The 12,695-nt window shown below is 44.3% G+C and overlaps 1 protein-coding gene across 7 annotated transcripts in view; it reads right to left on the bottom strand.

Moving 5' to 3' along the window:
- The window catches only part of scaper (S-phase cyclin A-associated protein in the ER), a 347,336-nt gene that overhangs the window by 115,554 nt on the left and 219,087 nt on the right, over positions 1-12,695 (bottom strand). For all 7 annotated transcript variants that reach the window (XM_078199948.1, XM_078199949.1, XM_078199950.1 and 4 more), the window contains one exon: positions 11,078-11,193. In XM_078199948.1, the coding sequence (XP_078056074.1) occupies positions 11,078-11,193 (116 nt within the window). The remainder of the gene's footprint in view (positions 1-11,077; positions 11,194-12,695) is intronic.

The raw sequence follows: 12,695 nt of genomic DNA, 5'->3' as shown, positions 1-12,695 counted from the left end.
GCCAGTCCTGGTGGCTCCAAAAGAGAAAATGCTGGAAAATCTCAGCAGGTCTGGCAGCATCTGTAAAGAGAGAAAAGACCTGACGTTTCGACCCTTTGTCAAAGGGTCATCTGGACTTGACCTTTCCCTCTCTGAGGCGGAGTGTGCTGTTCTCAGCAAAGGGTTCACCTTCGTACCCTTACGTCCCCACCTCAATGAATTCCGGGCTCGACATGATGTTGAACTCTTCTTCCATCGCCTTCGTCTCCATGCCCACTTCTTTGGGCAAGAGTCCTCCCCCTGTTCCACAGGTCCTTTCACGTGCCTCCAACATTCTGCCTCCAATTGGACACCCCCACCGAGACAATGACCTGCCCTCGATCTTTTCATTGGGAACTGTCGACGGGACATTGGCCGTCTCCATTTTTCTGCCCCCCCCCCCTCACCCATTCCAACCTCTCTCCTTCCTAACTTTCCGCTCTTCGCTCCCTCAGGTCCAACCCCGACATTGTCATCAAAACTGGCGACAAAGGGGGCGCTGTTGTCATCTGGCGTACTGACCTCTACCTCGCAGAGGCTGAGCACCAACTCTCAGATACTTCCTCCTACTTCCCCCTGGACTATGACCACATCACTGAACACCCATCATCTTCAATGCCGTCACCGACCTCATTTCCTCCGGATGCCTTCCCCCCACAACTCCCAACCTCAATCTCCCAACACTGGACAGCCCACTTCACTTACTTGCCAAAATCCACAAAAAGGAGCTTTGACAAAGCGTCATTTGGACTCAAAACATCAGCTCTTTTCTCTCCTTAAGGATGCTGCCAGACCTGCTGAGATTTTCCAGCGTTTTCTCTTTTGGTTTCAGATTCCAGCATCCGCAGTAATTTGCTTTTATTCAGTCCTGGTGGATACTCTCCTTCCAAACCCCACGTGCCCACCTTCTGCCTGCAGTACTGCACTCACCAAAACAGTCCAGCAGCAGGCTGTGGCACGCCTGCATGGATCAAGACTGATCCCTGGAGTGACGAGCTTGTTATATGAGGAATGGTTGAGGACTCTGGGTCTGTAATTGCTGGAGTTTAGAAGGACGAGTGGGTTTCTTATGGAAACTTACAGAATACTGGACGTGGAGAGGATGTTTCCACTACAGGAAAAACTAGAACCAGAGGACACAACCTCAGGCTAAAGGGACGATCCTTTAAAACAGAGATGAGGAGGAATTTCTGCAGCCAGAGAGTGGTGAATCTGTGGAACGCTTTGCCGCAGAAGGCTGTGGAAGACAGGTCATTGAGTGTCTTTAAGACAGAGATAGATAGGTTCTTGATTAATAAGGGGGTCAGGAGTTATTGGGAAAACGCAGGAGAATGGGGATGAGAAAAATATCAGCCATGATTGAATGGTGGAGCAGACTCGATGGGCTGAATGGTCTAAGTCTGCTCCTATGTCTTATGGTCTTACGGCACCCCCTTTGAAAACCCAGTGTTCTATCGAGCGTAGAAGGTCTCAAGTGTATTGGCAGACACGCCACGCTTCCACTCCAGTGAGGTCAAAACAAAAACCATTGTGGACGAGAGACAGACAGTCAGGCCAATCACCTCCCTGATGCTGTGGATGGTCAACCTGGCCAGGCCCAACAGCAATTCTATGAGGTCCTCCGATCTGACCTCCACACTGGGTGAGCAAAAATCAGGTGCGCAAGTGCGGCCAAAAGTTAGGGAGCAGCTGATTCAAGTAGTGGAACAATGGCTGCAACCTCACACATCAGTGAAACGCTGCCTCATCCAGGCCACAGAAATTACAGGCAGCCTCGGAGTCTGTGGAACTATTTAAAACCCTATGGCATGCGACTACTCGGCACGGTGGCACAGTGGTTAGCACTGCTGCTTCACAGCGCCAGGGACCAGAGTTCGATTCTCGGCTTGGGTCACTGTCTGCGTGGAATTTGCACGTTCCCCCCATGTCTGCGTGGGTTTCCTCCGGGTGCTCGGTTTCCTCCCACAGTCCGAAAGATGTGCTGATTAGGGTGCATTGACCCGAACAGGCGCCAGAGTGTGACGACTAGGGGAATTTCACAGTAACTTCATTGCAGTGTTAATGTAAGCCTCACTTGTGACTAAAAAATAAAATGTACTTTCCTTTACTACTCTGTGCAATACTCTCCATGCCAAATTACTAAACAGATACAGATTTGCAAAGGTTTTTAATATAAAATGCCATCTGTCTTGATGGTTGATTTTAATTTCCCTGTGATTCAGTGGCACACTCCATTGTCAAGAGAAGTACAGCTGAAAATATTGTGGAAAGTATCCAAAACCTGTTTCCTGACTCAACATGTTAATTAAGTTTATTTCTTTTATCTCACCGGAGACACGTTCAAACTTTGAAGAAGTTTCAAATGCAGTTGGAGTGTAAATGAGTATTTATTAGCTCCACACTGTAGATTGTCTTGTACGGATGAAGCACAGGCCAACTGGGAAAATCTCATCATCCTGGCATATTTCAGTCAAGGACATAAATGAGGCTCACATGACTAAGCAAGAAGCCTACTCAGTCTGCAAACAACGGCGACACAGTGGTTAGCACTGCTGCCTCACATAGCCAGGGACCGGCTTTCGATTCCTGGCTTGGGTCACTGTCTGTGTGGAGTTTGCACATTCTCCCCGCGTCTGTGTGGGTTTTCTCTGGGTGCTCCAATTTCTTCCCACAGTCCAAAGACATGCTGGTTAGGTGCATTGGCCATGCTAAATTCTCCCTCAGTGTACCCGAACAGGCGCTGGAGTGTGGCGACTAGGGGAATTTCACAGTAACTTCATTGCAGTGTTATTGTAAGCCTACTTGTGACTAATAAATAAACTTTACTTTATATATATTTTGCTACCAAAATTAAAACACAATTTGTTATCTTGACACAGCAAAAGTAAACCAGCTACTTGCATCTCCAATTCATGAATCCATTTCACGGTCAGAAGTTTAACCACATTTTCTGAAGAGTAGTGAAGATTAAAACTGCGGAATCCTTCTGAAGACAATCATCTATTTGTAAGTTTCTATGGAAGGACCAGTTTGATGAATCAGACAGCCTCTCTCGTGTGTATGCATCTTTCTATCCCGGATTTGCATACATGCTGCTCAGAGGGGAATCCTGTTCCCAAAACCAACAGCAATGTGAACTTTGGTTCAGTTGTTAGCAGTGCAAACCCAGGCAGGATAACACATCGCACACTTCTTCATGTCCCAAACAGCAACACTAGAGCCTTCATACATGAATAGAGCGGACAAACCTGAGAACAGAGGTTCGACACATCAGAAAAGGCTGAGCATGCTGAAGGAGGGGATGCCGGGGGAGTGTGGCCCTTCTCTAGAATAGAGAAGGGTGACCTGGTGGAGGTTTTTAAGATCATGAAAGGTGTAGACAAGATAGAGAAGACATTGGCACATGTGAGGCAGAATAAATTCAGACACCATAAATATAAGGGGGGGGGGGGGCGATTCTCTCATCCCGTTGCACAGATCCTGCGCTGCGGGCCGGAAGATTCAAGTAGTGCCTGATATGCGGGATCTGCGCTGGGCACCCCACCCCGATAGCATCGCCCAGTGCCGGATTTTTGGCGCCGTCAGCTCCACGCCGGAAATAGGCGCGGAGCCGCATTATACATGCAAACGAGCATTTAAATCTGACTTAAATATAAATCATTATATAAATATATAATATAATCAGGCATGGGGCAGTGCCAAGGGGGCGGGGCCCGATAGGGCAGGCGAGGCTTCCAGGGGTGACTGGTGGGGGTGGGGTGTCCCACAGCCATTCTGCATTTGGGCTGAGTTACAGAGGAACGGAGGCCAACGATTGGGGCTGGCTATCGGGGTGGGAGGGCAACCTGCTGGGGGGGTCGGGGCTGAAGGGTGGGTGGGAGATCAGGGCTGTGGGGGGTCAGAGGGTTGGCATTGCAGGGATCACGGGGCTGGCAAGCGATCAGGTTGGCCAGCAGTCAGGAGGCCAGCAGTGTGCGGGGACACTGCGCACATGCTGGTCTCTGGCGTTGACAGATCGGCGCACGTGCAGTGGCCCGCTCAGCACTATGCTGCCGGCCTTCTGTAGGGAATGGGCCCCACCCCTCATTTTCAGCGCGAATCATGCTAGTGCACTCAGCGGTACACAGAATGTGGGAGATTCGTTTTGAAACTCCCACTGAAAAAAAACCAACGTGATTTATTCCAGTTTTCACGTGAATTCGACACATAGGGCGGGATTTTACCAGCACGTCCGCCCGAGGTTCATATGATCCCGCCCAAGGCTAACAGAGAATGCCATTCTCCGAGCCTCGCCCGCCTCCAGATTCGGAGCGGGCAGGCCGGTAAAATTCCGGCCTTAGATATTTTTTGGGAGAATCCATGCCAAGATGTCCACTCGTACATCAAATGGTAAATCCAGGGGAAAAGGAAACGCTTTATCCAGAGAATGATGCAGGCTACCATAGGCGATTAGAACAGTCGCATTTAAGGAGAAGCTGGATAAACATGTGAAAGAAAAAGGAATAGAAGGTTACATTGATAGGGTTAGGGCTGAACAGAAGATCGTATGGAGCATAAACATCAGCATGGGCCAGTTCTGAAGAATGATATCAATTCTGAAATGTTAACTCAATTTCTCTCACCAAAGATGCTGCCAGACCTGCTTAAGTATTTCCAACATTTTCTGTTTTTAATCTTAGTTTCTGTACTGCACATTCTATATAAAATCACCTACACCCTTCCAATGCTAGCATTTAGCTTCATTACCTGAATGCAAGTATGGTGAGTAGGTGTGGATTAAACTAGAGCTTGAGTTTTAACAGAGTAATTTCCGTACCAGCTCAATGTCCATCTGAGGTTGAGGTACAATATTCTACAGTGACATCATTACATGCTGGTTTGAGGATCACTACTAGCAATAATCATTTTTAACATAAATTTTTATAAATTTCCTTGTTTCATGAGCAGCACGGTGGCACAGTGGTTAGCACTGCTGCCTCACAGCACCAAGGACCCGGGTTCAATTCGGCCTCAGGTCACTGTCTGTGCGGAGTCTGCACGTTCTCCTCGTGTCTGCGTGGGTTTCCTCTGGGTTCTCTGGTTTCCTCCCGCAGTCCAACGGTGTGCTGGTTAGGCTGATTGGCCATGCTAAATTGATTAAATTGACACTTAGTGCCAGGGAATTAGCAGGGTAAATATGTGGGGTTATGGGAATAGGGCCTGGGTGGGGTTGTGGTCGGTGCAGACTCGATGGGCCGAATGGCCTCCTTCTTCACTGTAGGGATTCTATCATTCTATGATGAAGCCTTTCTCCAAAATCTATTAAAGCTGCATCTTAAGATGCAAATCAACATGAAACATGTTGTTATGACATATTCCAAATATTCCTAAGGATTTGTGAGTGACGTTTGCACCTGCAAAAGAGAAACTAAGAGTGAACCTTGGGTTGGGGAGATGGGGAAAATCAGGTTTGAACACATGGTAGCCAGGGGTTGGGGTTGGGTTGGAAGCCACTGGGAGAGCCTGAGCTGGGAAAAAATTAGAAAAACTTGCAGCATCATGACCTCGAGCACCTAGAAGGACAAGGGCAGCTGGTACATGAGAACACCAACACCTGCAAGTTCTCCTCCAAGCCACAGACCACCCTGACTTGGAACTATATCGCCGTTCCATGAGTAGCGCTGGATCAAAATCCTGGAACATGGTCTCTAACAGCACTGTGGATGTATCAATACCACATGGACTGCAATGGTTCAAGAAAGTCAACACTTTCTCAAGGGCAATTAGGGATGGGCAATAATTGCTGGCCTAGCCAGAGATGCTGTCACCCCATGAATTAATGAAAAAATTGAGCAATGCAGAAAAAGATACGCTATCAAAAGCTTTTCATCTTGCCAGATAAACCAACAGTAAAGGGAACAACAATTTATACTGCATGAGAAAATGTTGGCACAGGTGTCCATTGTGGGTTGATGGTCTTTCAGCTGCTTTCTGGAGTTGTGGTGTCAAATGATACTGAGTACGGTTAAGAGGCTACTGGTATAAGGGCAAGTGAGAAAAGCTTGTGAGGAGGTCGGACTAAGGTTGACATGGCTGCTGCTCAAATTCCGAACCTCCACATATGCCTTACTAGTTTAATGAAACATCTAATTTGCATTATGAATTAAATTATTGTAATGAATCAGGTAAGGATCTGACATGCTTATCTAAACCAAACAGAATTTCCCCCTCAATTTCTACCTATGCTGTGTGTTGTAAACAAAGCTAATAGGTCTCCAGTTATTGGCAGTTCTAATCATTTTCAATATCGTGGCATAGACATTAAATTTGATTTCATTAAAGCGATGAAGAAAATAATCTTTTAACCCTTAAGCAACCAACTTATATCAGATACATGCTAAAAAGCTAATTAACTCAGTTGCAAATGTGCAACATTCCTGTTAAATTACTAAATGATAATTGAGGAGAACCTCAATTTATCAACAAAATCTTACATGGTTTCTGTTATTTCAATAGAGATCTGTTAACCAAATGTATTCAAGAGAATTGGGGCAAAGACAGTTATGTGGAGCTCGATCATGGATTCAGATCATGGATCAGCCACGAATGGCAAAATAAGCTTGAGGGTTTAAGTGGCCTACTTCTGTTCCCAGGTGCTGATACGTGACCTTTTTGTTTGCCTGGAAACATGGAAATGGTTTTGGAACAATGCACATCTAAGCCCCCATCACAAAAGATAGTGCAGCTTGACAATGAATTTACCTTCCAAAATAATGATGAAATAACTGGTGCAAGAGGAAATTGGTTTCTGCTGTTTCATTGGGTATTCTTGTTCACTGATTGGGCTGCACTCCACTTAACATTGCACTCTCCAAGCTGAAATGTCTTTCCCTAAATTTCATTGTAATAGAACGAGGTGACTTCAGGTTACATACCAAGAATTGCTCTGATGATATCCTCTGACACACAAGCTAAACCATAACTGTGCATTCTCACGGTAGCACAGTGGTTAGCACTGCTGCTTCAGAGCTCCAGGGACCTGGGTTCGATTCCCGGCTTGGGTCACTGTCTGTGTGGAGTTTGCACATTCTCCTCGAGTCTGTGTGGGTTTCCTCCGGGTGCTCCAGTTTCCTCCCGCAGTCCAAAGATGTGCGGGTTAGGTTGATTGGCCATGCTAAAATTGCCCCTTAGTGTCCTGAGATGCGTAGGTTAGAGGGATTAGCGGGTAAATGTGTAGGGATATAGGAGTAGGGCCTGGGTGGGATTTTGGTCGGTGCAGACTCGATGGGCCGAATGGCCTCTTTCTGCACTGTAGGGTTTCTATGATTGTATGTTTATTGTAGTGGTTGCCAAAGTATCTGCGAGAGCATAGAGCAAAGTGAATCATGGATTCCCTTCACCAAATACAATGTACAGATCTGAGCGGGTGCAGAGCTTATTGGCGAATGAGGATTTTCACAATTGTTGCACAGTAATTTAACAGAAATATAGAACACTATGTTTGAATTAATGAGATTTCCAACATCTATTGTGATTTAGTAGCCTGTTAGCTATAAAGGAAGTGTTAAAGGATTGTGACAGATGGGTCATAATGCAACTTTATCACAGTTAACAAAAATTATATTCTCGGGAAGTGTGTTTTTTTGAAACTGAAATTTTACCAGATCATAAAATGCAATGTTAAATAAAAAGTATTTAGCCTGGCTTTTCAGAAACTGAGGAAAACTGTGGCAAGATTTAAAACATTCAAAACAATAAAATTTAGCATCAAATACTGGGAGGGTTACGAGTTCTCTTCTGCACGATCTCAGTGAAACAACCAGCTTTGTCCATTCGCCTTCTAAGTAACTGCAGAAACCTTAAGGGCAGAAGAAGCTAGTCACTCAATCTTTCACCACTGGAACACAGCAAACCTTTTGAAATTCAATGTTACAATACAGGAAGCAATTCAAGAATCCAACTTTAGAAATGCTACATACTTCCTAATTATATAAAATAAACCTATGTGTGTCAGTAAAGGTAAAGCTTTCACTATATGTTAAGTTCTAATGATTACTGCCAAATTGCATCTGTAATGGCAAAGCTCCATGGTTCATTCATACTTCTCTCTGTCTCTCTCACATACATTCACAAATTTTGCCATACTGTACTGTATGAACAAAGTTCCTAGGGGTTGAAGTCTTCGTAGAATGGAAGCTAGAAGTCAAGGATTTTGTTATATTAGTTTATATGATTGGAAACAAATGTGAAAAAATCCGTAGTTTTTGCTGAAATAGAAATATCTGCTTGGAAATAGGAATTCGAAACTTGAAACCTGAAAAGGCTTGTCACTAAGGTGAAATAAAAAGGAACACATCAAATGCTGGAAGTATAAAATAAAAATAGAAAATACTGGAAACTCACAGCAACTTTGCTAATATCTCCAAAGCAGAACAGGTTGTTAACAAATCTAACCAATCTTTTCTCCTTTCAGATGCTGATGAGCCAATGGCACGATCAGTCCAATGGAATGAAGATATATGTTTGGTGACCAGAATCCCGGCCAATGTTTTCTAACATAGTAAAGCCTCCCAAACTGCTTCACAGCAGCATTATCAGACAAAAAGTAACCTGTCCACAAAAAGAGATATTGGGCAGATGACCATCAGAAAGCTTGGTCAAAGAAAAAGGGTTCAAGGAACAACATAAAGGAGGAGAGGTGGAGATGTTGAGGAAAGTATTTCCAGAGCTTAAAGCCGTAGCTGTGGATGGCACAGCTACCAATGATTGAGGGCAGGAAATTGCAATGCAGAAGGAATCAGAAATGGAGGAGAGCAGGGTACTCAGATGCAAAACTACAAGTTACAGGAATAGAGCGGCACAGTGGTTAGCACTGCTGCCTCACAGCGCCAGAGACCCGGGTTCAATTTCTGGCTTGGGTCACTGTCTGTGTGGAGTCTGCACGTTCTCCCCGTGTCTGCGTGGGTTTCCTCCAGGTGCTCAGGTTTCCTCCCACATTCTGAAAGACATGCTGGTTAGGTGCATTGACCCAAACAGGCGCCGGAGTGTGCCGACTAGGGGAATTTCACAGTAACTTCATTGCAGTGTTAATGTAAGCCTTACTTGTGACTAATAAATAAACATTAACTTAACTTTAGTGATGGTGAAGCCATGGAACCATCTGAACATAGATGTAACAATGGGAACTGTAATTAACTCAATAATAAAGCTTGTGTGGATGGAGTGGAATAGAGAGGTAACTCAGAAATAGACACTAGTCAAGAGTGATGCAATTCAACCTAGTTCAAGGTTAAGTTATTTTAAATTATAATCTTACACGGGCGCAGGCTGCTAGTACTCCTATGTGTTGGTGCTCCTGAACTGCGAGTTTGCAACAACTATTGGTCACATGCCAAATTCCTTATGATTGTGGCACAAAGTCATGGAAGGTGATCAAACGGTTTTTACATATTCCCTATAGATACATGCACAAATAAGATATTCAGCCCATTTCATGCACCTAGCAACCAGATCAAGAGAGTTGGTAACAGAAAGCTAACTAAACCATATATTGCCCAAGATGGCACTGGAGCGTGACGACTTCTTGCAAGCTGTGCCCAGCATACCTTCTAATTCTATTTTTTTTTAACTGTTGTTCTATGCTTACACCCTAGCTACGACTGTAACACTACATTCTGCACCCTCTCCTTTCCTTCTCTACGTATGGTATGCTTTGTCTATAGAGCGTGCAAGAAATAATACTTTTCACTGTGTACTAATGCATGTGACAATAATAAATCAAATTAAATCAAATCAAATCAACAAGTGGAATGACGTATAGGACAGAAAAATCTAAAGATTTCACTTGTTCCTTAAGGGACTAGTAAGAAATCTCACAACACCAGGTTAAAGTCCAACAGGTTTGTTTGGAATCATGTGCTTTCGGAGCGCTGCCCCTTCATCAGGTGAGTGGGAGATCCCCTCCACTTTGAGCTGGCGCTTTGCGGTGTCGGTGGTAGCCATGATGTGGAGATGCCGGTGTTGGACTGGGGTGGGCACAGTAAGAAGTCTCACAACACCAGGTTAAAGTCCAACAGGTTTATTTGGAATCACGAGCTTTCGGAGCGCTGCTCCTTCATCAGGTGAGTGTCACTCATTTGATTTTAAATAAACCAGTTGGACTTTAACCTGGTGTTGTGAGACTTCTTACTGTGCCCACCCCAGTCCAACACCGGCATCTCCACATCAAGGCTTAAGAGACTAAGCAGTGCAGTAATTTCACTTTCAGGACTGATTACAGTTCTAGCCTGGACCACAGATCTGAAAGCTGCTTCTTCCAGTTGCTCGTCTAATTAGCAGCAAAAGAAAGAGTTTGAAGTTATGTAGTGTCTACTTGTTTCAGAAATGTTTCTTATTCAATATATTATGCTTTCACATGAAGGCACAGTTACATTTACTTTGTCTGTATAGCACGCAAGAAACAATACTTTTCAGTGTATGTTAATACATGTGACAATTGTGGTAAACCACTGTTAAGCTTATTGCCTGTGTGTGAGTGTGACATGCCTGGGCATGCCCCTGCCGGCCCTGCCTGAGACTCCTCCCCCCCCTGGTCCAGGTATAAAGGTGACTGCTCCCAACCCCCCTGCCTCAGTTACCGGACCAGTTCATCAGCATGGGTGTGCTCCAAGTCTTTTGCGAATAAAAGCCTATTTGTTCTTGCATACAAACTAGTCTTTGCTTGATTGATAGTGCATCAACAATAATAAATCAAATCAAATCAAATCAAACCTAGACAAACTCAGCAGCCAATTTGCACACAGCAAGTTACACAAAGAACAAATTGAGTGATTAACTATTTAATCTGTTTTAGGTGGTGTTGATTGGGGAACATTGGTCAGGATAACGGGATAACTCTGCTCTTCTGTGGATGATGTGATGGGATTTTTTTGTGTGTTCATGTCCCAGATCCAATCTTCATTAAACAACTCATGCAGAGGTCATCTCCCATCTGCCTGCTCCTTTCTATCCAGAAGTAAACGAGCAATGTAGAACTACTCATTCTTAAAAGCAAGCAAATGGTTTGGAAGAAAATACTAACTTGACTGGAATCCGAGGAGCAATGTTAGGACTGGAAACGGTATTCACAACATGAAGGATCTGCTCAAGGGCAGTGAGACCTCCGCCGACCTGGAATCCAATTTGATCTGCATTATTCTGCAAGAAAGGAGAAGGGAAATTAGTCAGAAACTCCCAATAGTCATGTACCCAGCTCCAATTACAGACAAAGCGCCGTCTCTTTCTTTTTTATTTGACAATGGTCTACAGGCGCACCGAGAGCCCTGCTGAAATAAGAAACGAGTTGAGTTATTCAAAATGGACAATGAGACCGCTGACTAGCCATTGACCCTTTATGTTAGAGGGACAGCATAATTTATCATTTGGAGTTCATGGTCCTTTCGACTTTATTTGTGATGGCATGCAGATCACCTCTGGTGAACCCAAACATTTTGTGTATTAAACGTGGCTATGAAGTCACCTGCTGCTTAAAGCATCGTCTATTTATATACATCCATTGACCCGGAAGCAGATCTAGCGCAGATTTTTCTTTCCGTCGGTTGTAAAGATCCTGGATGAAATCGGTTAGGGCTAGTCTCAACCTTGTACCAGGTGTCCACAAGTCCAAAGCAGAAACATGTCTGTCAGCAATTGTTGGTACTGATTTAAAGGTGAGACTCAGGGAGGAAGAAAATTGAAATAATGCATCTGTGCAACAAGTAAACCAATATGTGACATTTCCCCTTACAGCTAATTAGTGCAACATAGCTGACTGAGTCTCTATTGCTTTGTGGCTATCGTTGCAAAACATTCTATTCAACACCTCTGTTCTTCATCAACCCAAAACTTATTGGAAAAAAAACTGGAATAATCTTTGAGAAGGGACAGTGTTAATAAATAACAGGAATAACAGGGCCTCAGCCTCCGGTCAACGCCACATGCCTTCTGGCATGTGGTTTAATTTTTACAAGGTGAAAAGTGTTATGTCCTTTGTTGATTTATTATCCTTTGTTATAACACTCAGTTATAATTCTTGAGGCTTTGCGTGAGAGACCAAAAAACGCTTGGGTGTTACCAATTACAAAGAAAACTCAATACTCAAAACGATACTTGGGTTTTCAAAGCTGGCAATAATTTATGACCCTAATCCAGAAACTCATCAGATAAATTACTTCGATGCTGCGTACAGGTATGTGTGGAGTGTATAAGCATCTCACTGAAGCTCGAGGGGCATGCTACATAACAAGTGCAAATGGGATCTGTGGATCCTGGTGTCCAATTCGAAATGTCCTGCTAAGGAAAGACAGCATTTTGTACAGCACTAATCACACAGATTCCAAGATACCAGATTCCTGGTCTGTGCAGAGTTAGCTGGTGTCAGCTCTGGTAATGACGGAGGTTTTATGACTGGCATTAATGGCCCCTGTAACATGGTTGGAGCGGGGGGGGGGGGCAGCCAGGAGAAATAACAATAAGCCAGGGTTCACAGTCCTGAAGGCTATTCAGAAAACCACAGTAAATGGAAGTCAAAAAGGGTAGGATCACAATACCTAAAATGTCTTTGGTGGACTAACAGTGAGACTGACTCATATGGTAAGGGTTGTTGCAAAATTATACCCAATCAGAAAACTAAAGAATAAAACACTGTAAGACTAACAGTT

The sequence above is a fragment of the Mustelus asterias genome, chromosome 29, assembly GCF_964213995.1.
Source record: "Mustelus asterias chromosome 29, sMusAst1.hap1.1, whole genome shotgun sequence".
Classification (NCBI taxonomy): Eukaryota; Metazoa; Chordata; class Chondrichthyes; order Carcharhiniformes; family Triakidae; genus Mustelus; species Mustelus asterias.
Note: the sequence above shows the minus strand (reverse complement) of the source record. Positions and strands in the feature narration are given on the sequence as shown.